Source organism: Pituophis catenifer, unplaced genomic scaffold, assembly GCF_029215685.1.
Source record: "Pituophis catenifer annectens isolate HBS135680 unplaced genomic scaffold, rPitCat1.0.hap2 SCAF_2, whole genome shotgun sequence".
NCBI lineage: Eukaryota > Metazoa > Chordata > Lepidosauria > Squamata > Colubridae > Pituophis > Pituophis catenifer.
The window spans coordinates 83,787,784-83,808,965 of NW_027256882.1; the positions used below are offsets into that span (position 1 = coordinate 83,787,784).

General features: G+C 39.5%; 1 protein-coding gene and 1 long non-coding RNA gene across 2 annotated transcripts; one reads left to right on the forward strand and one right to left on the reverse strand.

The window, feature by feature from the left end:
* The first annotated feature begins 85 nt into the window (after window positions 1-85).
* On the forward strand, window positions 86-14,225 carry LOC139312349 (uncharacterized). Its single transcript, XR_011599991.1, has 3 exons — window positions 86-154; window positions 9,941-10,126; window positions 14,081-14,225. It is a non-coding gene; the product is annotated as an uncharacterized lncRNA (long non-coding RNA).
* Window positions 9,021-19,970, reverse strand: LOC139312347 (protein ABHD14A-like). The gene is made up of 5 exons (XM_070937062.1): window positions 19,044-19,970; window positions 15,560-15,830; window positions 14,078-14,193; window positions 12,208-12,443; window positions 9,021-10,165 (listed from the first exon to the last, which is right to left on the reverse strand). Exons 1-5 carry the CDS (start codon window positions 19,804-19,806, stop codon window positions 9,983-9,985), a joined length of 1,569 nt encoding a protein of 522 aa, XP_070793163.1. The 5' UTR covers window positions 19,807-19,970; the 3' UTR covers window positions 9,021-9,982.
* Window positions 19,971-21,182: the final 1,212 nt, after the last annotated feature.

The window sequence follows — 21,182 nt, forward strand, 5'->3', positions numbered from 1 at the left end:
ACGCCCGCCCTGCCTTTGCAGCCCTTTGCCTTGCTCCAGCCCAAGCCGGCGGGGATAAACCGGGAGCTCTCTCGGAGAACCAGAACCTAGGTTCCGCATGGCGTGGTATTTGTCTTCTTCGCCAAAGCAAGGAAGCAGGAAGCTGAGAAAGTAGGTGTGTAGGGCACGCAGGGATTTGGCGAAGCGCTGTCAGGAGTTTGGCAGAGGGAATGGGTGGCCTCAAATCTATCCACACACCGGTAGTCCTCCATTTACGACCGTAACCGAGCCCAACATGTATGTTGTTGAGTGAGAAATTTGCGGAGTTTTGCCTCATTTTACCACCTTTCTTGCCACATTTGTTAAATGAATCACTGCAGTTGTTAAATTGGTAACTCGGTTGTTAAGTGAATCTGGTTTCCTTCTTCACTTGTGGGTGATTTACATTCAGATGCTTGACAACTGACTCACATTTATGACAGTTAAGTGTCCCATGGTCACGTGAGCACAAGGTGGTCACGTGACCCTGGGACACTAACTGTCATAAATGTGAGTCAGTTGTCAAGCATCTGAATGTAAATCACGTGACCATGGGGATGCTGCCACGGTTATAAGCATGAAACATGGTCCTACATTCCTTTTTTTCAGTGCTGTTGTAATTTCGAATGGTCACTAAGTGAACTGTTGTAAGTTGCGGACTACCTGTATTTGGGGTTCCTCAGGACAATGGGTGATGGCCCTTCAGGAGAAATATAGTTCGGCTGCCCTCCATAGCAGTCAAACTACCATGTAATCAAGAGTTACCATGATATAAAAAAGATGTTGAGACTAGAAAGAGGACAGAAAAGAGCAACAAAGATGATTAGGGGACTTGAGGCTAAAACATATGAAGAATGGTTGCAGGAACTGGGTATGTTTAGTTTAATGAAGGATAAGGGGTGATATGATAGCAATGTTCTGTTATCTAAGGGGCTGCCACAAAGAAGAGGTGGTCAATCTTTTCTCCAAAGCACCTGGAGGGAGGACAAGAAGTAACGGATGTAAACTAATCAAGGAGGGAAGCAACCTAGAACTAAGAAAAAATTTCCTGATAGTTAGAGCAAATAATCAGTGGAACAACTTGCCCCAAGAAGTTAAAAACTTCCAACACTAGTCATTTTTAAGAAGAGATTGGACAAGCATTTTTCTGAAATGTTATAGGGCAGTGATGGCTAACCTTTTTGCCATCGTGTGCCAAAAGCAGGGAGTCATGCGGGGGAGTCGCACACGTGCGTGCCCACACCCATAATTCAATGTGCCGCGCCCCCACCGTGCATGCGTGCGCGAGCCCCCAGAATTTCCCCTCTTTTGGCACATGATGGCACAGTGGGCCTGGTAGGCGTGTTTTTCGCTCTCCCCAGGCTCCAGAGGCTTTCTTGGAGCCTGGGGAGAGCAAAAACGGTCTCCCCCCCCGGAGGCCAGAAACAGCCTTTTTCCTGACTTCCGGTGGGCCCGGAAGTCAGTTGGGGAGCTGAACTAGGGCAATGCTCGCATGCCCACAGATATGGCTCCTTGTGCCACCTGTGGCACATGTGCCATAGGTTCGCCATCACGAGTATAGGGTTTCCTGAGCAAAGGGTTGGACTAGAAGACTCCAACATCCCTTCCAACTCTGTTATTTTGTTATTCAGAATTGGGATCCTCCAGGGTTATAAACATTTTCTCCCCAGCCAGAAACCACCTGTTTTCATTTTCAGCAGCACAAACCAATATTTAATCTACCATACTGTTTAAAAGCAGAGAAGATGGATTGAGTAATTAACGGTAAAATCACCAAAAATGTACAAATACAGCCAATTGCAGTTAGCCATTTGTGTTGTGTGGTGAAAGCAACAGTTCAAATTTTGGACCAGATGTATGTTTAAGCACTTAGATAACTTCTAGTGAATTAAAATTGAGTTTTCTATACAGCCTGGTGATAAAAGTACTGCATAAATTTAGTATTTAAATTTATATAATTTATATAAATTTGTATTGTTTGTGAGCATCATAAAGCATATAGTAGAATCAAGATCTGAGGATGAAAAACTTGTGGCAGAACATTGGGAAATCATCCATTATACTTTATATTATAATATTCCAGTAAAACTAGGCTACTAAAATTCAGCATGTGGAGAAAGAAATACGTTATTTTTCCATCTCTTGCAAAGTTTTAGCAGTCAAGAGACAAGGCTCCATTACTGAAACAGTTCCAAGATTCCAGATCTCCTCTCCTACTTGGATAATCTGTTTTATTGTTTTTTAAAGAAAGTGAGTTATTTTATATTCAATTATTGTGTTGCTGATTTAACAAAGGGAAGAAAATACCAGTTTCCTCCTTTGAGTACAAGTCTTGGTGGAACACTTTTTAAGATCTACCTCCTCTGTCCAGTACTTCAATTTGTAACCCAATTCCAAGTAAACAAGTATGTCTCTTTTTCATGTTTGCATAGAACTAACAGGTTCCAGAAGAAATGCTGTTATATACAGAAAGCTTTTGACTTTTTAATGCTGTTCAGTGAGTTTTGAATGCACCTTGCATAAAAGTTGCATACTTTTAGTCTTCCAATTGCATGAAGTGACATGGCACCAGGCTTTTTGCTGGAACATTTGCTGCTAATGTTCCCTTTCAGCTTCCCAAACTCTTTGGTATTATTTCCTGCCTTTGCCACTCAAGATCTTACAGGCCAGTGTGTTCATTCAGTTGCAGTTTTGGCTGCAGCACAGGGTCTGAATTTTAAGCATCTTCCAGCATTGGCTGAGAGACCCAATCTGAATATTGTTCCTAAAACAGCCACAAAAAGTTCCAGATTGAACAGGCCTCTCAAGGTTCCAGTTATACAATAGAAAAGACTAGATCTAAATTTTGCTTCCTCACTATTCAGCAATGACAATATTTTTCATTACATAGAATAGGGCTTGGCACTTTGAAGATTATTTGGTTGAAGTGCTTCTGATCTCGTGAACATATCTCTTGCTATTCATGAATGTAAACATGTTTTATCAGACTTATGCATGAACTAAAAAAAAGGTCGTATTAAAAACATGCTGCTTTAATTATTTTATTCATTCCAGAAACAGCATCTCTTTTTGTTTATTTTGCATATACAGAATACCAGAGGTATTTCTGTATCAACCCACATGAGGTCTTTTTTGCAGATTGTTTTCAAAATATGAGTACCCTAATTAATATGAATGACTCCATAATAGGAAAAGATTTTTGTTGTAATTTGAACCTTTCAAATTATAATTACTATATATCTGGATGTGTGTGTGTGTTCCTTTGAGTTGTGTTGTATTGAGTTCTGGAGACTTCTGGAGACAACCTGGACTAACCCTGCAAGTTCTCTTGGCAAGACTCAGAAGTGGTTTGCCATTGGCTACTTTCTAGGGCTGAAAGAAAGTGAACAATACAAAGTTATCCAATTGTCTTTGTGCCTAAGGGGGAATTAGAATTCAGGTCTAGCCTGATGCAAGACGAGACTACATTACACCAAACTCATGCTTTTACCGAGAAAGTCTAATCAACTTTTGTTCATTTTGCGAAACAAATGCCTATTCTTTTTTTAAAAGTATCAAATTCTAGCTGTTTCTAATTAAATTTTTAAAATACTTTCCTATTATTTTAAATGGTAATTTCATATTGTTTTAAGAAAAAGTTGCTGAATTGCTTAAGGTGACTTCGACTACAAGTATCATTTATGAACAAAGTAATATAAGGCTACAAAATATTTTATTCACACCTTTGAAGTCGAAAGCCAAGTAAGCAATTCATATTTGCTCCCAGGGGTGTCACCATTAAAATTCAAAGGCAAGAACAAGAATTTGTACAAATATGTGGCCTATAAGGTTCCTCTCCCTGCACCCTTAGAAAAGATCTAGTATTGCAATACTGCAGCAATAGCTTAAATGCAACAAAAACAGTATCATGGAAAATATACAGAACATACTAATGATACTTTAGGTATAAATGCACTTGATCATTTTATTAACTTTTATACTGGTTGAATCATTATGAATCCCCTAAAGTTTCCAATTACTTTATTACATGCATTCTTATAATTACCTCTAGTCATGTTGTGGGATATCCTGAGTGTTTATCAGTACACTGCATCTACCTCCATGTTGGTGGGTCATAGTACATCATCTTACCAGATAGTCGCTGGAGTTGGAGTTAGAGTTAGCACAACAGGCAAAAATCTTACTCAGCTTTACCCATTGAACTCCTGGAGGGAGCATTTTTTTTTGAGGGGGGGAATTAAAAATTTTAATGAATGCAGTTGGAGAAGAGGGGGAAAGAATTTAGGTGCCAAGAGAATAAAGAAGAAATAATTGAGCTACATGGAGACCTAAGAATGAATGAAAATAGTGACAAGTATCTGCTTAGATAATAGACCTTTTGTTAAAAATACATGGTTTAAGCAGAAGTCTTCATACCTGGATGTGCCAAAGGAATTAATATAAATCTAAGTGTGATTGATTTATTTAAGATAAAAGACTGAGGCAATGAAAGGATGTAAAGGTGACAGGAGATTCTGAATGGAGGACAGGCCTATTTTTGTAGTACCAAAAATGCAGTTTGGCAAGAATGGATACAGGAAAAAAAAGATTAAGGAAAGTAAGAGTGAAAATAAGGCCACAGCAGAAAGAGATTATGAGAAAGTATTAGAATATGAATCTTCCAACCTCAAAAAAAGAAACTACATGTGAAGAAAGATGGTTTGGAACCTGCTTGGTAAAAAATGGAAATGATTATGTTACAAACAGAGAAATAAATGGTTTTATGCCAACAAGGAAGTAGGGCAAAAGGATGCTTGGTGGAATGTGGAAGAGGTTATGTATGAGAAAAATATACATAAATGTAGAGAATGTGTATATATATATATATATGTGTGTGAAAAATTGCAAAGGATTCAGTTAAACAGGAAAAATTAAGAAGCAGAAGAAATGCACAATGGTTTTCATGGAAATAAAAATGATTTAGAAAGTAGATGAAGATGGTTAAGTGAATTGAATTAAAAATAAAAGTGTTGCAAGGAATTAATGCTTGTCAAAAAAAGCAAAAATGGCTGTTTATCAAGATATATATCTGGCCACTATGTTAGACAGACTGACTGATTCTGAAATTAACAGAGAAATTTTTAATGTTTGTAAGCCGTCCAAAGTTATCTTGAGGTAAAATAGACCGCCTATAAATTTTATAAATAAAACAAATTATAAACTTCAACATAAGTTAAATAAAATGGAAATGGAATAGTTAAATGTGGTAAAATAAGAAGTAAGATAAAGAATAGATAGATATTCAATGGAAGTGAGCAGGAAAAAAAAAGTGAGTTACCAAAATGAAATAATGTTAAGGTAGTTTCATCATAGAGGATCAAATAAAAGACAAATATATAGAGGGAGACTAAATGGGGTGAGAAGAAAAATGATAACTGAAAAAGCTGAAAAAGATGATATACTCAAATAAAAAAGGTATGAAGTGGTAGAAGCAGGAATGGTTTGCAAACAGAGTGTCAAGGTTCCAAGTAACACCCCCAACTAAAGAAGACTCCAAGGCTAGCAATTCCTCAAAGATCCATTTTATTAGAGATGTCATATTGGCACATCTGGGAAAATTGGAATCTGAACGTTCCCGGGTTTTCCCCACCCATCCCCTACACCCATATGTCCATAACATGATCCAATCAATCCACTGTCTGAACTGGAGACAGCCCCCAGTCACTCCTACCCAGGTGCAGGCTGAACGTCCTTGATTCCCAGAGAAAAGAATATTATGGCTATATATGTTCACCAACTCCTTGCAAATCCCCCCTCCCATTTTCCTAGGCACTAAATGTGGCAGCCCTGAAGTTCCAAAGAAAAGATGGTCTCCAGGGCTGACACAGTAAATGGTCTTGCTGTATAGTGATGATATAACTAGAATTCATTCTAACTATTCTAACTAGAATTAGTTATATTTCCTAATTTCTAATCACACACCTTTGGAAAAAATATTTTGGCTTAGTATTTATTTCCTTTCTGCACTTTCAAGCACACTGGATTGAAAAGGAAAGATTAACATAGACCTGAAGCTTTTACACAAATCTAAAAGTTTCATAGAAGGGATGTTTCAAGGTACTCAGCAATAAGGGTCAAATAAGCTAGGTCTGTGATGGCGAACCTATGGCACGCATGCCGGAAGTAGCATGCAGAACCATCTCTCCTGGCATGCCAGCCATTGCCCATTGTTCTTTGTGCATGGGAGCACCAGAAACTGGAAGAGCAACTCCCTGGTATGCATGCGTGTGCCTGGAAGCTGAACTTCTGGTTTCTGGTGCACATATGTGCACTGGCCATCTGGTCATTGCGCACATGTGTGCCAGAAACCGTAAGACCAGGTGACCAGTGCACATGCCAGAAACCAAAAGCTCAGCTTCCAGGCGCATGCGTGTGCACCAGGGAGCTGCTCTTCTGGTTTCCGGCGCTCCCCCACATGTGCGCACTCCCATTTCAGCACTTGGTGCCGAAAAATTTCGCCAACACTGAGCTAGGTGGTTCTCGCTTACGTGAGAGACTTCTTAGCTATCAGATTTCACATGGATAATAGAAAGTGATGCTTTCCATCTCTCAAATCATCATGACAATCAAGCTTCATATTATATTAAATTGATATTTCGGATCCAATTTATTTTGATTTTGCAGCAAATAGTAGTTAGTATGCAGCATGCACATAGGCGACAAGGCCAGCCAGCATTAGCATTCTTATCAGATACCCCCACACATTTAGTAGTGTGTAACATGGCTTTTGTGGTAGCAAATTAAAGGATTAGCAGATATGCTTTTCATGAGAGAAATAACCAGTCAACAGCTTTTGAAGAAAATTATTTGAAATGATTTGCAAATGCTAAGAGAATGTGTATGTGGGTATTCAATAAAATATCAGTAATAAAATGTTATATTCTTTGGAGATCCTAGTATTTCACATAGATAAATGCTTACTTGCTTTAGTAATCTAGGCCAAAAGGAAAATTAGTCTAAAAACAACTTCTATTGCATACAAAATGTTGGACTTTGTATGTGCTGCATTGTGCACAGATAATTATTACTTAACTAGCCTTTCAATAATTATCTTGAGCATCTAACTGTGCAATTTAGCCTCCCTCTGGATTTTGTATTATTGTACTCTAGGTCAGCCTGCCCAACTCAATGCCTTTACAATGGGTTGGATACTGCCATAATATCCAATTTGCTGGAAATCATTTGAGCACCAGGCCAAGGAATGCTGCTTTAAAATGTTAACATGCGTTCCAATATTAATCCGTATCTGTGAAAAAAAGAACTAAAGCATAAGCCTTGTCTTTTCTCTGTTACCCTATAACTAAGCAGCAGAGACACCAAATGTGTAACACAGGTCACTATAAGCCAGGAGTGTCAAACTTGATTTCATTGAGGGCCGCATCAGGGTTGCATTTGACCTTGGGGGTGGGTGGGTGGCCAGCTGGGCGTCAGTCATTGAGGCCGTTTTCAGCCACAGTCAATCCGTTTTCAGCCACGACAGCCTCCTAGAGCTCTCTTGACAGGAGGCCGTCACAGCCAAAAATGGAGTTTGGGCGGGCCATGCACAGCTTCCCCGAGCTGTTTTCACTGGCAGAGGGTTGCAGGAGGCCATTGTGGCCAAAAACCGAGCTCAGGAGGGCTGCATGTGGCCCTCTGAGCTCAGTTTTCACCAGCTGAGGCACCGCGGGCCGATCCTTTGCTGTTTCCAGGGCAGGCCCATGGGCCAGATCAAAGCAACCTGTGGGCCTTGAGTTTGACACCCCTGCTATAAACTAAGGAAAAGTTCACAATCTCCAGAAGAATAGGAGAGATCTGTTGGTGCAAGGACACAGATCCAATTGTCCCTATCTACAGTACTTTCTTTTAACTGCACTCTCACTCACATGAGCATTTATAATTCTGCCAATTAAAAGATGGGTCTGGATAAAATGAAAGTGAAAGCACATGCCATTAAATGAGAACCTTAAAACATAGGCAGTTAATTTCTACAAAAGTAATAGAATGATCAGGTAGTTTCACTCTAGCATTAGTTTCTATATGTTTCTAAATGAAACATATATTTACAAACTTTCTGTTCTACTCTAAAACTATCACTCATCAAGATAAGCTACAAAACACTCAAATCTTTTAAATATCATTGCTTAGAAATTTCTGAATACCAGAATTGTTCAGACAAAAGTTTTATCTCTTCTAATAAATTCATAAGTCTGTTTTGAGACCACAAGAAAACATTTATCATGGAAGAAAATGAATTATCACCTTTTCTCATTCATCTGATGATTGAAAATACCCTGGTAATTCAGTGTGGAACAGAATATATAAACAAACTCACTTGAACATATTTAGAGGGAATTTAGTAATTGGGTGAAAACTCAGACTAGAAGTCTGTGCATTAAAGTTGGAAAACCTGTTTGGAAAATAAAAAATTAGATTATAGGGAGGTAGGTAATCCTGGGCATAGTTCTTGTAATAGATTATAATTAAAATATCTAACAAAATAGAATCTTTTTTTTTTTTATTAATTTGATTTATATGCCGCCCTTCTCTGGAGACTCAGGGCAGCTTACAATGCGCTAAGCAATAGCCTTCATTCTTTTGTATATTTATACAAAGTCAGCTTATTGCCCCCACAACTGGGTCCTCAATTTACCTACCTTAGAAAGGATGGAAGGCTGAGTCAACCTTGAGCCTTGGCGAGATTCGAACCTGCAGTAATTGCAGGCAGCTGTTCTTAATAACAGGGTGCTTTAGACCACTGTACTACCAAGGCTCTTGGTATAGAATCTTATTCTATAAGGCAGGGGTGTCAAACTCAATTTCACTGAGGGCTGCATCAGGGTTGTTTGACCTTGGGGAGGGGGAGGGGCAAGTGCACGGGGCCAGGGTGGGCGTGGTCAGCTTGATGTCAACTCCTGCAACTCTCTGCCAGTAAAAATAGTCTCTGCCCAGCATTGTATATTTGTACATAGACACATACACCAAACACCAGTATAAACAATTTATTAACCCTTAAACAGTTTGCAACACTCAAAAACCTAGATAACATATGACCTAATGAGTAGGAGAAATTATTCCTCTCCTAAGATGTGGACTATGCTTCTTTGAAAGGTTGACTCATTCTCCTTATGTCTTCCATATTTTCCTGCTCAGGTGAGAGTCTGGATGACAAATTCTAACTAAATACTTCATTCACAGAGAGTCAACATGTTACAGCTGAGCAACCAACAGATTACAGTGGTCATCAAGGTTAAAGGAAAAAACACACTTTAAAATGTGTCATTTCTTTTCCAAAGTTTTTCTTCAAATTTTCCAAATGTCTCTTAGGCAATTTCAAATATTACCTGCTCCTAGCAAGGACAAGCACATCAACTTTGTCTCCTTCCACCGCTGAAAAAACTGAAGCAGACCTCCAAACCACAACAGTAGAATTAAGATAAAAAGTACAATAAAACACCCTCAAAACAGAAGTATGCACACTAAAAGTAGTAGATGGTGGTTAATGGAAAAAAAATATCAATCTTGATGTAATATCTGCGGCCCAGGTTCCTGAAATAAGATATTGGAGTTGATGTTGTACCTTTCTCTGGAGAGATCAGCTCTTAAAACGAATGAAAATTGAATAATGATGTGCAGATCAAGTTCTTCAGTCTTTTCACAAATATGTTGTGAAAATGCTACCCTGCTCTGTATGTCCTTGATCCAATACTTCTGCCAGTTTGTAGGATTCTGGCAATTATACCTTGAGCACTTGTAAAAGAAGTAACCCCACAAAAAAGTAGAGATAAATTCTTCTATCAACAGTCAGAAAGCTCTATAGCCCTTGAAGTATAAAGAACCAGATTTATATGCACATCATCCAGGTTATATAACAGACATTCAGTCTTCACTTTTTCCCTGGGAAAAGGAAAATGGGATTCAGCAGAGCAAGTGAGAATGGATACCACAGTCATTTTAATTCACCGAGGAAGCTCAGCAGTGCTTTGTGGAACTCCTGAGGCTTATCAAGATAGCAGGCATGGCCAGCTCCCAACAGCATGACAACTCTGGATTTGGGAATCTGCTGAAGACTTTGCAGAGACTGTACACCCAGGTCAGTATCACGCTGTCCATAAATTATCAATGTTGGTATCTAAAAATATTAAAACATAAATAAATGAGCAATGGTCCACAAGAATTATGTAAATAAACACTAATATCACTTCCCAATCACTGCTAAACAATTGCCATTCTCTTCCATGCAACTTGCAAAAAGGCCCTGTGAAATATATCAGCATAACATATCTGGATGCCCTTTCCAAAGGTTGCACTTGAGGCAGTAATCAGAATCTGGATACAATGGTCTACTATATGGGAATGGCCTTGGGAGACAGGAGGAAGAACTGGAGACTACCCAATGGTCAGACAAATAGCAGCTAAGTCCACAGAAGGAATGAGGGTGCGGCGAACATCTCAGAAGGAACCTTCCCTAGTTTTTTAGACTGGCAAAGTGAGATGGGGAGAAATGTACTGTACTTTCAGACTCTCAAGATTCTGTTAATGTAACCTTACAATGAAAGTTAGAGCTAGTACTCTGCAGACTTCTTGTCTGCAGTACTCCCAAGACTGACATTAATACAGCAGATAAAGAGGGCCAATTATTCTATCAATTCTAGAGGGTGGGATCTTCAATTACTATCGGCCCTTCGACCAGTTGCTCTTGGCTACTCAAATCAAGGGACAGAACATTCGGAGCTTCCATTTCATGGAAATGTGTATTTTATTTATTTGCTCAATGCATATAGTTGCCCATCTTTTACCCTGTAAGCAGCTTACAATAAAGCAAAAAATGAGAAATAGAAAACAAAAATAAAAACAGATAGCAGCCAGGCACAGTCTAACCTATCATCCATACAACCAGGAGATAAACTCTAGCCTGTAAACTCTAGTAGCACAAAGGCAAGTTTTCAAGAATTTATGAAAGGCCAACAGTGACAGGGACAATCTAATCTCAGGAGTCATGATGCTCCAAAGGGCAGGTGCCATGGCAGGAATAAAAAGAAATAAATGGTAGGGATTGGTGATGAAATTATATTTGAAGTACTGCAATCCTACGTGGACCATTAACACATACTTGCTATATCTGTCATAAGGAGAACTACAAACCCAGCAAGTGTCTAGAACAGCCTTTCTTAAGTGGGGTTCCATAAGAGGTGATAAATTAAAAAAAAAGGGGGAGGGGGTGTTTATTACACACTTTGTGCAGTGCTGGCACTCACCAGGAAGGAAATTTTACATTCTGCAACTTAGCTGCTGGTGTGCTGCTTTGCTGTTGTTGTGAACAGTGTAAAATGAGGATTGAGTGGGTTAGAAGTAAATTGTATTGTGATGTTCTTGTGGACTTTTTTTTTTTTTTTTTTACTATTTTTATGCACGAGTTCCCTGAGGTCTGAAATTACTTCAAGGATTTCTCCAGGCTATAAAGTTTGGGAAAGTCTATACCATACTGACACAATGATTATGCTACCTAATATCTGCATAGTAGAGTTTCTTCCCTCCAGCTTCTTTCAGGCATATAAAACTAGAGAGATGTCCTTCCTGGCATCACTGTCTACATAACTTTCTCCAAGTTCCATCTCTCTTCCCTATTTCTGCATTTCAACATACGTAAGACATCTATATTATGGGGCCCTATGGGTTTGTATAAAAAGCCCTCTATGCCAGACATCAGAGTCTACACCCGCTATGTGTCTTCAAAGATTCCATTCATCCCCCCTTTTCCACTTCCTTACTAAAATTGCAAGGAAAATTTAAAACATCTTTTCTTAATAAACTCTAGACCATGGGTCGTACTGTCTGCATTCCCAGGGAGACACATCTTGCTGCAAAACATCTGTAACTTACACAGCCCCGAAAGTTAATAGTGAAGAGTGACTATTTCCTTGGGATGTTAGGAAAGAAGGGTTAATTTATGGAAAATAACTACACTAATTTAATGGAATTAAAGTTAATATTAAATCAAAAGAATTGTATTTGCTTGGAATGAATATATGTATTTTTCTGAAATAATTTGTCTTTAAAATGGAGGATCTGCTTAGATTCACCAAGAGACTTTTTTTTTCTGCTTTGAGAAGAGAGATGTCGTATTCCATGCAAATAAATAAAATTAGCTTTTCCAGTCCATTGATCTCTTACCTCGACCTGCTGATACTGTTGAGCTGTAAAATCTTTTGTACCCACTGGTGCAATAGACACAAAGCCCTTCAGCTGTTCTCCATTAGAAAAGAGGAATGGAATGGAATACCGGCCACTCATAGATGAGCTTATCAAAATGGGCTTCTGAAGGCCCAGCTCCTTGAAGACTTGCTCCAGAAAGGAAATGCGGCCTTTTGCGGTCCCGACGGAATTTGAACGTGGGGAGCTCCCATAACCTGTTCAGAAACAAACAAAAATTGGAATGACTAAAATAAGTAGAATTGGATAATGATTTTAAGCAAACAATGAGAATCATTATAACAATTCTAATATTTTTAATCATTGATACCAAATCTAGAAATCAAAACATGTATTGTTCTAATTCATATCATTCTGATCTTTATAGAAGAACTACCTTTTTTAAAAAAAAACCTCCCTCCAGATATGCTGAAATCACAGGCCACAGATCTGGAGGGTACCAGGTTCAGGAAGGCTGTCATAACTAGCAACATACCATTGTCCTCCAGCTTTCAAGGGAAAATTTGGCTCTTCTTTCTGATCCTCTAGTCAAATATGATTTAAGAGAAGCTGTGGCAAATTTATGTCCTTCCAAAGTAGCATTATTTATTTAAAGCATATTTAAACTATACAACTCACATCTGTGAGACTGAAATATGGTATAAAATACAGCACTGAGTTTGTGCAGAGGTCAAAGTATTCTCAAAGAGAAAAACAACATGGCTATCTCTATAGCCTAACTATTACTTCTGGCTTTCTTTTGACTAGTTAAGCAATTTCCCTCACCCTATAGCACCAGCCATTAGAAATCCTTCTAAAATATAAATCACTGATAATGCAAGCTGAACATTACCCTGCTATATCTCCAAAGTAATAATTATAACTCTGCCCTTTGGAACATCTTGCCTCCAGGGGTGAGATCCTCCTCCAATCTTCTGGCCTTCTGGAATGGCCTTAAAACCTGGCTCTGCTGGTTGGCTTGGGACCCCGATGGAGGTGCACTATGCTGGAGGTGGTTGACTGAACAAGAGACAAAAGCCTACCCTGTGCTTTTGGTTTTAACCTTCTATTTAATTGCTGTTAATTTTAATTTTAAAGCTATTAATGTTTTCATATTTATGCTTTTCATTAGACTTAAGGCTACCCAACTCCAGAGAGACTCTGAGGCCTACATTATAAAGAATAAAAAACGAAGACACCATACATAGCCAGACACAAATTCAAGCACAAATGTACTCAATAGGGACACAACAGCCACCTTACTCCCAAAGCCTAGAAGAGACAGGTTTTTAGGGACTTTTCATTAGAATGGGGGCTAAAAAGACTCTAGGTGGGGAGAGGGATGCTAAACAAACACAATCCAAACATTTTCCTCCAGCAAAAGCAATAAAATACAATAGTATTTGGAAGGGGGAATAAATATTTGGCAATGAAATCTCCAATGTGCTGTTGATCACAATCTTTACAGGGCATGCCATTCAAACAAACCTGGCTCTCCCTTCTACTTAACAGATTCCAAGAACTTTTCCCCCTTATTAAATAATAAACTACATTCTCCCTGTTATGAAGATAGATCAGAGGTATTAAAAGGGCCTCTACAACTGTTGGCATTCACTCCAGGGAGAGAGGGGGTGGGGGGGATTACTGCCAATGGAACATGCAGATGGGAGTGATTTACTAAATAATGCTCATCCCTCTACTTTCACTGCCTTTATCCAAAGTGAGTTGCCAAAGCTTAACCCTAACCCCAGAAATGTATATTATTACTGAATATCAGCCCAAGAGAAAATGAAGCCAAAACTGAAAAGCCAAAATGGGTTTTAAAACAAATTAATTCACTGTTTATTCTTACCAGGCAAATCAATAGCTATTGCACGATAGCCATTCTCTGCAAGCAAAGCCAGTGTTCCTAGAGTCTCCCATGTCTTGGATGTGAAGGACTGGCCATGCAAGAAGATCACTGCCAGCCTGTTAAGAAAAAGAATAGCCGCTAATGTCATATTTTGTACTATTCTGATATGAGTAATGTATTAAAAAATACTTTAAGTCCCAAAATATTATAGTAAAACAAAATCCCTAAACTAATCTCAAAAAAGGAAAAGAAAAAAATTGATCACTTCAAAACATCATTCAAGTATCTTTCAGGAACATTAAGAGAATTGGGGGATTTTTTAGCACCAAAGTAATACTTGCCTGAAGTATAGTTAGGGAAAGTTATCTGGTCATGAGATACATGAGCAATGTAATGAATAAATACAGCTGGGGAAAATAGATGCATATTCTATTGTTTATGACAATATTGCCTGGTGGATAGGTTGCAGTACATCAGATATGTTGCAATACAATCAACATCAAATTAAAGAAGACTAATCTCAAACAATTTGAAGACTTGAAAAAGAGTTCATAAAACAACATGCTATATTATTAAAGAAATTAGATATATTTGGCAATCTTTGCCATATTTATTTTCCAATCTTTAAAAGGTTATATGTTATAGGTACTAATACAGAAGGAAATAAATATTCAGATTATCTGATAGAAAACATCTTCTTAAATAGGTTGAGTAATTACCACAATCACTCAATAATAGAAGTGTATGGCAGTCATATAGTAGGGAAAACATATTACGCTCCTAATTGTAAATAATTGCTAATTAAGAAAAAGTCATTTTTTTAAGACATGAAAAGTGATGCTTTTACAAACTTAGAAAATGAGTTTGCTTTGTGGCAAATGTGGTGAGAAAAATGTATTTAGGCTCCCTGCAATGTCCAAGTTCTGTCTCTTATTTTATATACCAAAAAAGCCACAGATTAACACAACAAATGCACAGTAGAAAGAAAATTTCAGCATCAGCAAGCATGATTCAGCCATGGATTACCAATGCTGAATTACTCTGCACTCTGCACGAAATAAACTGTATTCTCTCTATGGATCCAGGATCTTGGGTTTTTTGAAAGCTGCATGGTCATACAAATAGGGGCAGCTTATAAATCAAATAAGTAATATGACATCTATCTAGGAAGTGTCAAGGAAAATAGATCAGTAAATATATATTTCATCACCTATTCACTGAAATACAGTAATACCAAAACTGCCACTTTTACTGAAGCAAAATAAATCAACCATTCAAGAGAATGATTCACTTTTAAAAACTAAATCAGCCAATACTCGTCACACTTTGGTACTCTTTAAACCAACCAGAATCACTGCCAGCAGCCCAAACTCAAGCTAATGTTTCTGTGTACTATTAGGATAGATAGGATGCTTGAGTGTCATTTGTTATGTGAAGGAGATTTAAGTCTTTGAAGTCTCAAAAATCAGGAAGGTAATTTACCTTTCAGTGGAGGAAGCCACATCTTTTTGTACCAGCACAGCTTCTCTGAAGAAAACAGAAGAGTGCAAAATTGTCCCTGTCGCAATGGTGACATTCCCAGCACCTGTACCCTTCACCTCTTCCTCCATGGCCCGTGGTTTAGGGATGTCTACTGAAGCAGTAAATTTTTCATGCTGGATTGCAGGAAGCAACAGGTAGAGGACAAAAGTGACAAGGATTCCTAGGACCAGCAGCGCCAGCCTGTTGCGGATCAAAGTCATAGTCATCTTTTCTGAAAGGATTTGAAAGAAAAAGAAAGATCCACTAGGATCAGAGAGCTTGCTATGGTAAGGCAATGAGCCAACAAATACCACGCACCACAAAACTGCAGGATTACTGCTGTAGTCTGTAAGAACATGGGAAAGCAAGTGACTTGACATGTTTTCTTTCCTCCTCAACCATTATGCCTTTTTTGAGGAGGGAGGGAAATATTTATGGCTTTATTTGATACAAGAAATCAAGTTTATGGTTGAGTGATTGGGATAATCATATATCAAGTTCATCTTGCTTAGTGTTAGCCATGTTAACTTGCACTTGCACCAGGGCTTAAATCTTTCAATCTCTGTTGTAACCACTGAAGTTGGAGATTGTGAGTAGCACTGCACAATGGGATTTAATGTTAAGAACTGAAACTATTTGTACGCCTCAATAATAATATCACATTAAATAGCTATATAAGATTCAAATTTCTTTTTTAAGCAATACCAATATAACCATCTTTGGAAAAACATAGGCAATCACCAGGGCTGCTGGGATGTAAAAGTTAAGAATGTTGGAATAAGACTGGAGAAAGCCAGATTAAAATCCACAACTCAACCATTAGGATTACTCGGTGATTCTGATCAGCAACCAAGGGCTACTACAGGGATCAAATTGCATACAGAACTAAGTATAAAACTAAGTACATAATTTTAAAGATGGAGAAAGTAGAGGGCATATACAAACTATAAATTAGAATCAGTTTGATATAGTGGTTAAAGTCATGGCCACAGGAAACTGTGACTTCTAGTTCCATCTTAGACAGGAAAACTGGCTAGGTGACTTTGGGCCAGTCACTTTCTCTCAGCCCAACTCACCTCACAGGGTGGTTGTTGTGGGGAAAATAGATGAAGGAAAGAGTATTGGTACGTTTGCTGCCTTTAGTTGTATATGAGAAAGGCAGGATAAAAATACTTTTAAAAGCCCTCCTGTGTCATTTCATCTTTCCCACCTGCCTGTTCTTTTTCCAGGTAATCAATGGCAAGAGACAAAAGCAGCTGCCAATATTAAATCCCACCTTTCTCCTTAGCAAGTAAGTATAAACTATAAATCTTTTGAAAGGTATAGGATAGTCCCACCTGCCTTGCACAAATGACCTTTAAAGTCCAGAATTTGTATTAGCAGGATCCAGTTCATAATCAGAAGGTAGTTGTAGAAACTGTCTCCTTCCCTATAATGGTTGATATTTTTATCAGCTGGCTGATTAAAAAGAAATGCATTCTATTATTTTTTGCCAATACTTACTTTCTGCATATCCATGCCAGTGAAAACAATTTTAATTTATTAATAGATTTTAAATATAAGACAGCAACTATACCTCTTCCCTTGTCTCATTTACAGTTTAAGACCTACCCATAACCACAGGAAGGAAGATTCCTGCTTTCTATACTTTCCTTTTTCTGAACTTCTTATCTGTTAGGCCCCACTGAAGCTCAAAAATATCTGTCTTTCCTTTTATTTTGCTACTGAAACAAAGTTCTGCTAAGTTTACTCAGTCAGTACAGAATTAAAATGCATTCTACGTCTGCCATATTGGTGCTATGCATCAGACCAGGTTTTGTAAAATATTTGCCCCTCCTTTCCTTCTAAACTCTCAGGTTTTGCGGCTCCTCTGAGGTTTTTTTCAATCTTTGTTAATGATATGTCCAACTTGTTAATGATATGTCCAACTTGTCAAATCAGGCATGTGGCAAGACAAACACAAAAGATAATTAGATTCAATGCATAAATAGTGGAGTCTATGGCCTTTTCTCAACAAAAAATATATTAAGCTTTTTTACCAACAGAGCAAATTGTCACTTTCAAAAGTGATAGGAAAGCTGTAGAATACCCCACCCCACCCAACATAAATTGTGGATATCCATGCAAAAGTGCTTACGAACAGCTATTTCTGTGCCTTTGAGGAAAATAATTCAGTTTCCAATATGTGAGACTGTCTTAGGTACCTCATCTTCTAGCTGACCTCACAATAATTGGGGTTTTGTGTTCAATTCAAATATTTCAGAAGTCATCATCTTGATGCACAGATTATTTAAAATAGCACCAAGTGCTTCTCCCACCCTTTTAGAATCAGCTAAAACGTTACATTATCAGTTGTAAACAGCAATCAGATTAATAACATCCAGTCACCACTACAATTGGGAATTATTTTCCAGATTTCCTAAACATACTGATCTAAATCTATACAAAAGTTGAATACATAGCTTTGTGACTTTGTCACTTGTCCAATACGAATTTGCCAAATCCTACAAGTGAGGTTGCCATTATAAAGATGGGCTACTATTCTCTCTGAAAGCAACTCCTGCTGGACCCTATAACAATTGGATACTAAATGGTGAAAAATATACTACAGGGTTGGTCATATATATTTGGAGAGATTATCAGTAGTGAGGAAAATGTATTTTTTAAAATCACAGCAAAATAATTGTTATGGTAAATATTTCACAAAATCAATTTTAGGTAAAGCCCATCTGCAGGCAAAATTGAGTACGTATGCGAAGAAGAAACATCAGTCCATTATTTTCTAGCACTATAGGATATATTCTTCTAAACAGTTCTGTATGCTTGAAAGCACAATAATACAAACAAATGTCTTGCTAGCATGCCATTTCAAAATCCTTTATAAATATGGTAGAAGTTGGGTACTCAATGAAAAAAACCCTCTTGTAAATGATGTACTTTTCTAGTTGATTACAAGGGTTGGAAGCACCTGTTTCACCTCTATATCAATAGCAGAATCTTGCAAATGAGTATAAAAATACCTCTCAATCTTCTATGCTTATTAGTAGGAGATAAAAGAATAAAATAGGAAGCAAACTCAAAAGGAACCAAGATACCTCTATTTCATTAAATAGACTCAGGTGAAGACCCTAAGTCATATATTCGGATTTACCTATTCAGACATATGCAATGAGTGATGAAGAAGATGAAGGCCTTCCAACATTACAAGCCTTCCCCAGTGTCTCAGGATGTCACTGTCTGAAGTGAAGGCCTGGTTTGCATGTCTGCATATCATGGCACACCTAAACTAGATTTCATTCCACTGAATCTATTACTACCAGTATTCATTATCCTTACTTCAAAATAACAGTCAAAGATTTCTAAAGTAATCTTGTCAATACTATACCCAAAAGGAGCAAAGCTTTCTTCTCAAATCTGTACTAATTTTTCTCCATTTACCAACTACCTTTTTGGATTTCATCCAGTAGGTGAGCTGCAGACTGAAGGTCCTTGAAGATGTACATTTTCCCCTGGTACAGAACCTTTAACTTTGCAGGGTACAATACGTAGGCCTCAACTCCTTCCTTTACGAACTGTTGCTTGAGAGCCACAAAACGTTTCCGTCGGGCATATGTGACTGGGCTGAGATCAGGAAAGAAGGATACCTTGTGTCCATGGAAGTTTGTTGTACAGGATGTCTTCAGTATTTTCTCCCGATGCCGCAAATCAGAAAGAGTAATTAGTACAGTACTACCATTACCCACCTGGGCATTATTTGCTGGGAGACGGTAAGCACTTTCTATACAGATGGGAACCTTTTTGCCATTTAAATCTAAGGCAGACGGTAACAGATTTTCTATGAACGGGATAAGGTTCACATTTCCAATGGCTGCTGGGATACCTGTCACCCTCAAGTTCCGAGCTCGCAATTTGTTTTCTAGTGTCTCCAGCTTGTAGTCAGCCACCAACTTTCCTACTGCCAGCTCCTTCATTAACGTAGCATGTTTGACAACGCAGCCTTGAGTAGATACCACCTTTGCTTCCAGGGCTCCCACGCGGCAATCTGTGTCTTCCAGGCGTTTCTCAAGCTTTGCTAAACCAGCAGAGAGAGATGCCAGGGCTTGGCGTAAGGCATCGCGTTCCGATATTATTTGCTCCAACAGCTCCCGAACTGAATTTGCCACATGAGGAGAGAAGTGCGCATCCTGAATTCTTCTAAGATCCATCATAACCCTTGCTCTATTTCCTTTTTGGATTCTTTGGAGCCATTAGCTAATTCCAGCTCAGAACAGATGAAACATTGTTATGTGGAAAACAGTAGAAGCAGCACCATTCCTGCTGAGACAAACTGAAGCTTTCCACTGCCTTTGCTTGGTTTAAGTATAGGAGGACACACCCTTGTTTACCAGGTAATTTTTTTTTTAACCTCAGACTGCGCACACCTACTCATACAAACCCTGTTTCTATTCAAACAGTTTCACTGGCACATAACGGTGAGAGGAAGGCATTGTTTAATGGGGTGGGCAAATATAAAGCTTACTGGACGCTTACAAATTCACAAAGGCCTATGAGAGAAAGCAAGAGTTTCACAGTCGACACCCATCTTCTCCCACTCTGCTCCCCATAGACTTCTTACATCGGCCCAGCAAGCCTTTCAATTCCAAGCTCTGATGTTTCAGGCACTTCCAAGAGCCTTCGCCCCCAACGCGTCAACCTCTTGATTGCTCTCCTCTCATTTCGAAGGATCTCCTAGGCGGGAGACCCAAGCACCTGTCGGGCTCCCGTTCTACTCCCACGCCCGGCATCCCGACCCATAGGCCATCCATGCAAAAACACACACACACACACACACACACACCAAAAACCCTTTTGCATTGGGAACTGGAGGAGGGCAACCCGTTCTGCGGGAGAGGGGAGCCAGCCTCGGCTTCAAAGGGGAACCGTACACACACACACAAAATTAATTGCAGGCTGTTTTTCTCCCTTTGACTGCGCGCTTCTCGCAAAAAAGATCTGACATGCAACCCGTGCGCACTAAAAAGCAACCGAGCTTTTAATCTCTGCAACGAAAACTTCCGAAGGCTGGGAAGAGACTCCTGCAAAAATTCTTCCCGACAACCCAGGGGAGGCACGATCCCCCGGCGAAACCCTCCCCGGGCCCTGGTCCGGAGGGAAAGGCGAGCATAGGCCGACAGCCACCCGCCCCAGGTGTCTCTCCCCGGCCCGCCCAACGCGGGAGGGCCTTTGTCAGCCGCCGGTCATGGACCCTGCGAGCCAAGCCAGACGCCGCGGGACCAAAACGCTCCTCCCTCCGCGGGGCAGGCCAGCCAGCCGACCGGCCGACGGTACCTGCGCTTGGCAGCCGCTGCGTCTTCTCTCTCTCCCTCTCTCTCTCTCCCTCCCACGAGCGGGCGCTGCGCGAGCTGGTGACGCGAACTCTTTTCCTCCGCGACCCGCCAGCCCGGCTCCCCGCCTCCACGCGCCGGGCCCCATCTAGCGGCCAAAGGGAGCCCTGCCGCCCGCCGAGGATTGGGAGGCGCAGCTGAAGCGGGAGGGGGAGGGTCTGTCCGCAGCGGGGAGGGGAGGGGAGGGGAGGGGAGGTTGG

What these genes read in the sequence shown, in the direction of transcription:
- LOC139312347 (XM_070937062.1), bottom strand. Translation starts at nt 19,806, where the DNA reads ATGATGGATCTTAGAAGAATTCAGGATGCGCACTTCTCTCCTCATGTG. An exon ending in ACTGGATGAAATCCAAAAAG is followed by an intron (nt 15,831 to 19,043) that starts GTAGTTGGTAAA and finishes AAATCCTTTCAG; the next exon opens with AAAAGATGACTATGACTTTG. An exon ending in AATAGCTATTGATTTGCCTG is followed by an intron (nt 12,444 to 14,077) that starts GTAAGAATAAAC and finishes GTTTCTGAACAG; the next exon opens with GTTATGGGAGCTCCCCACGT.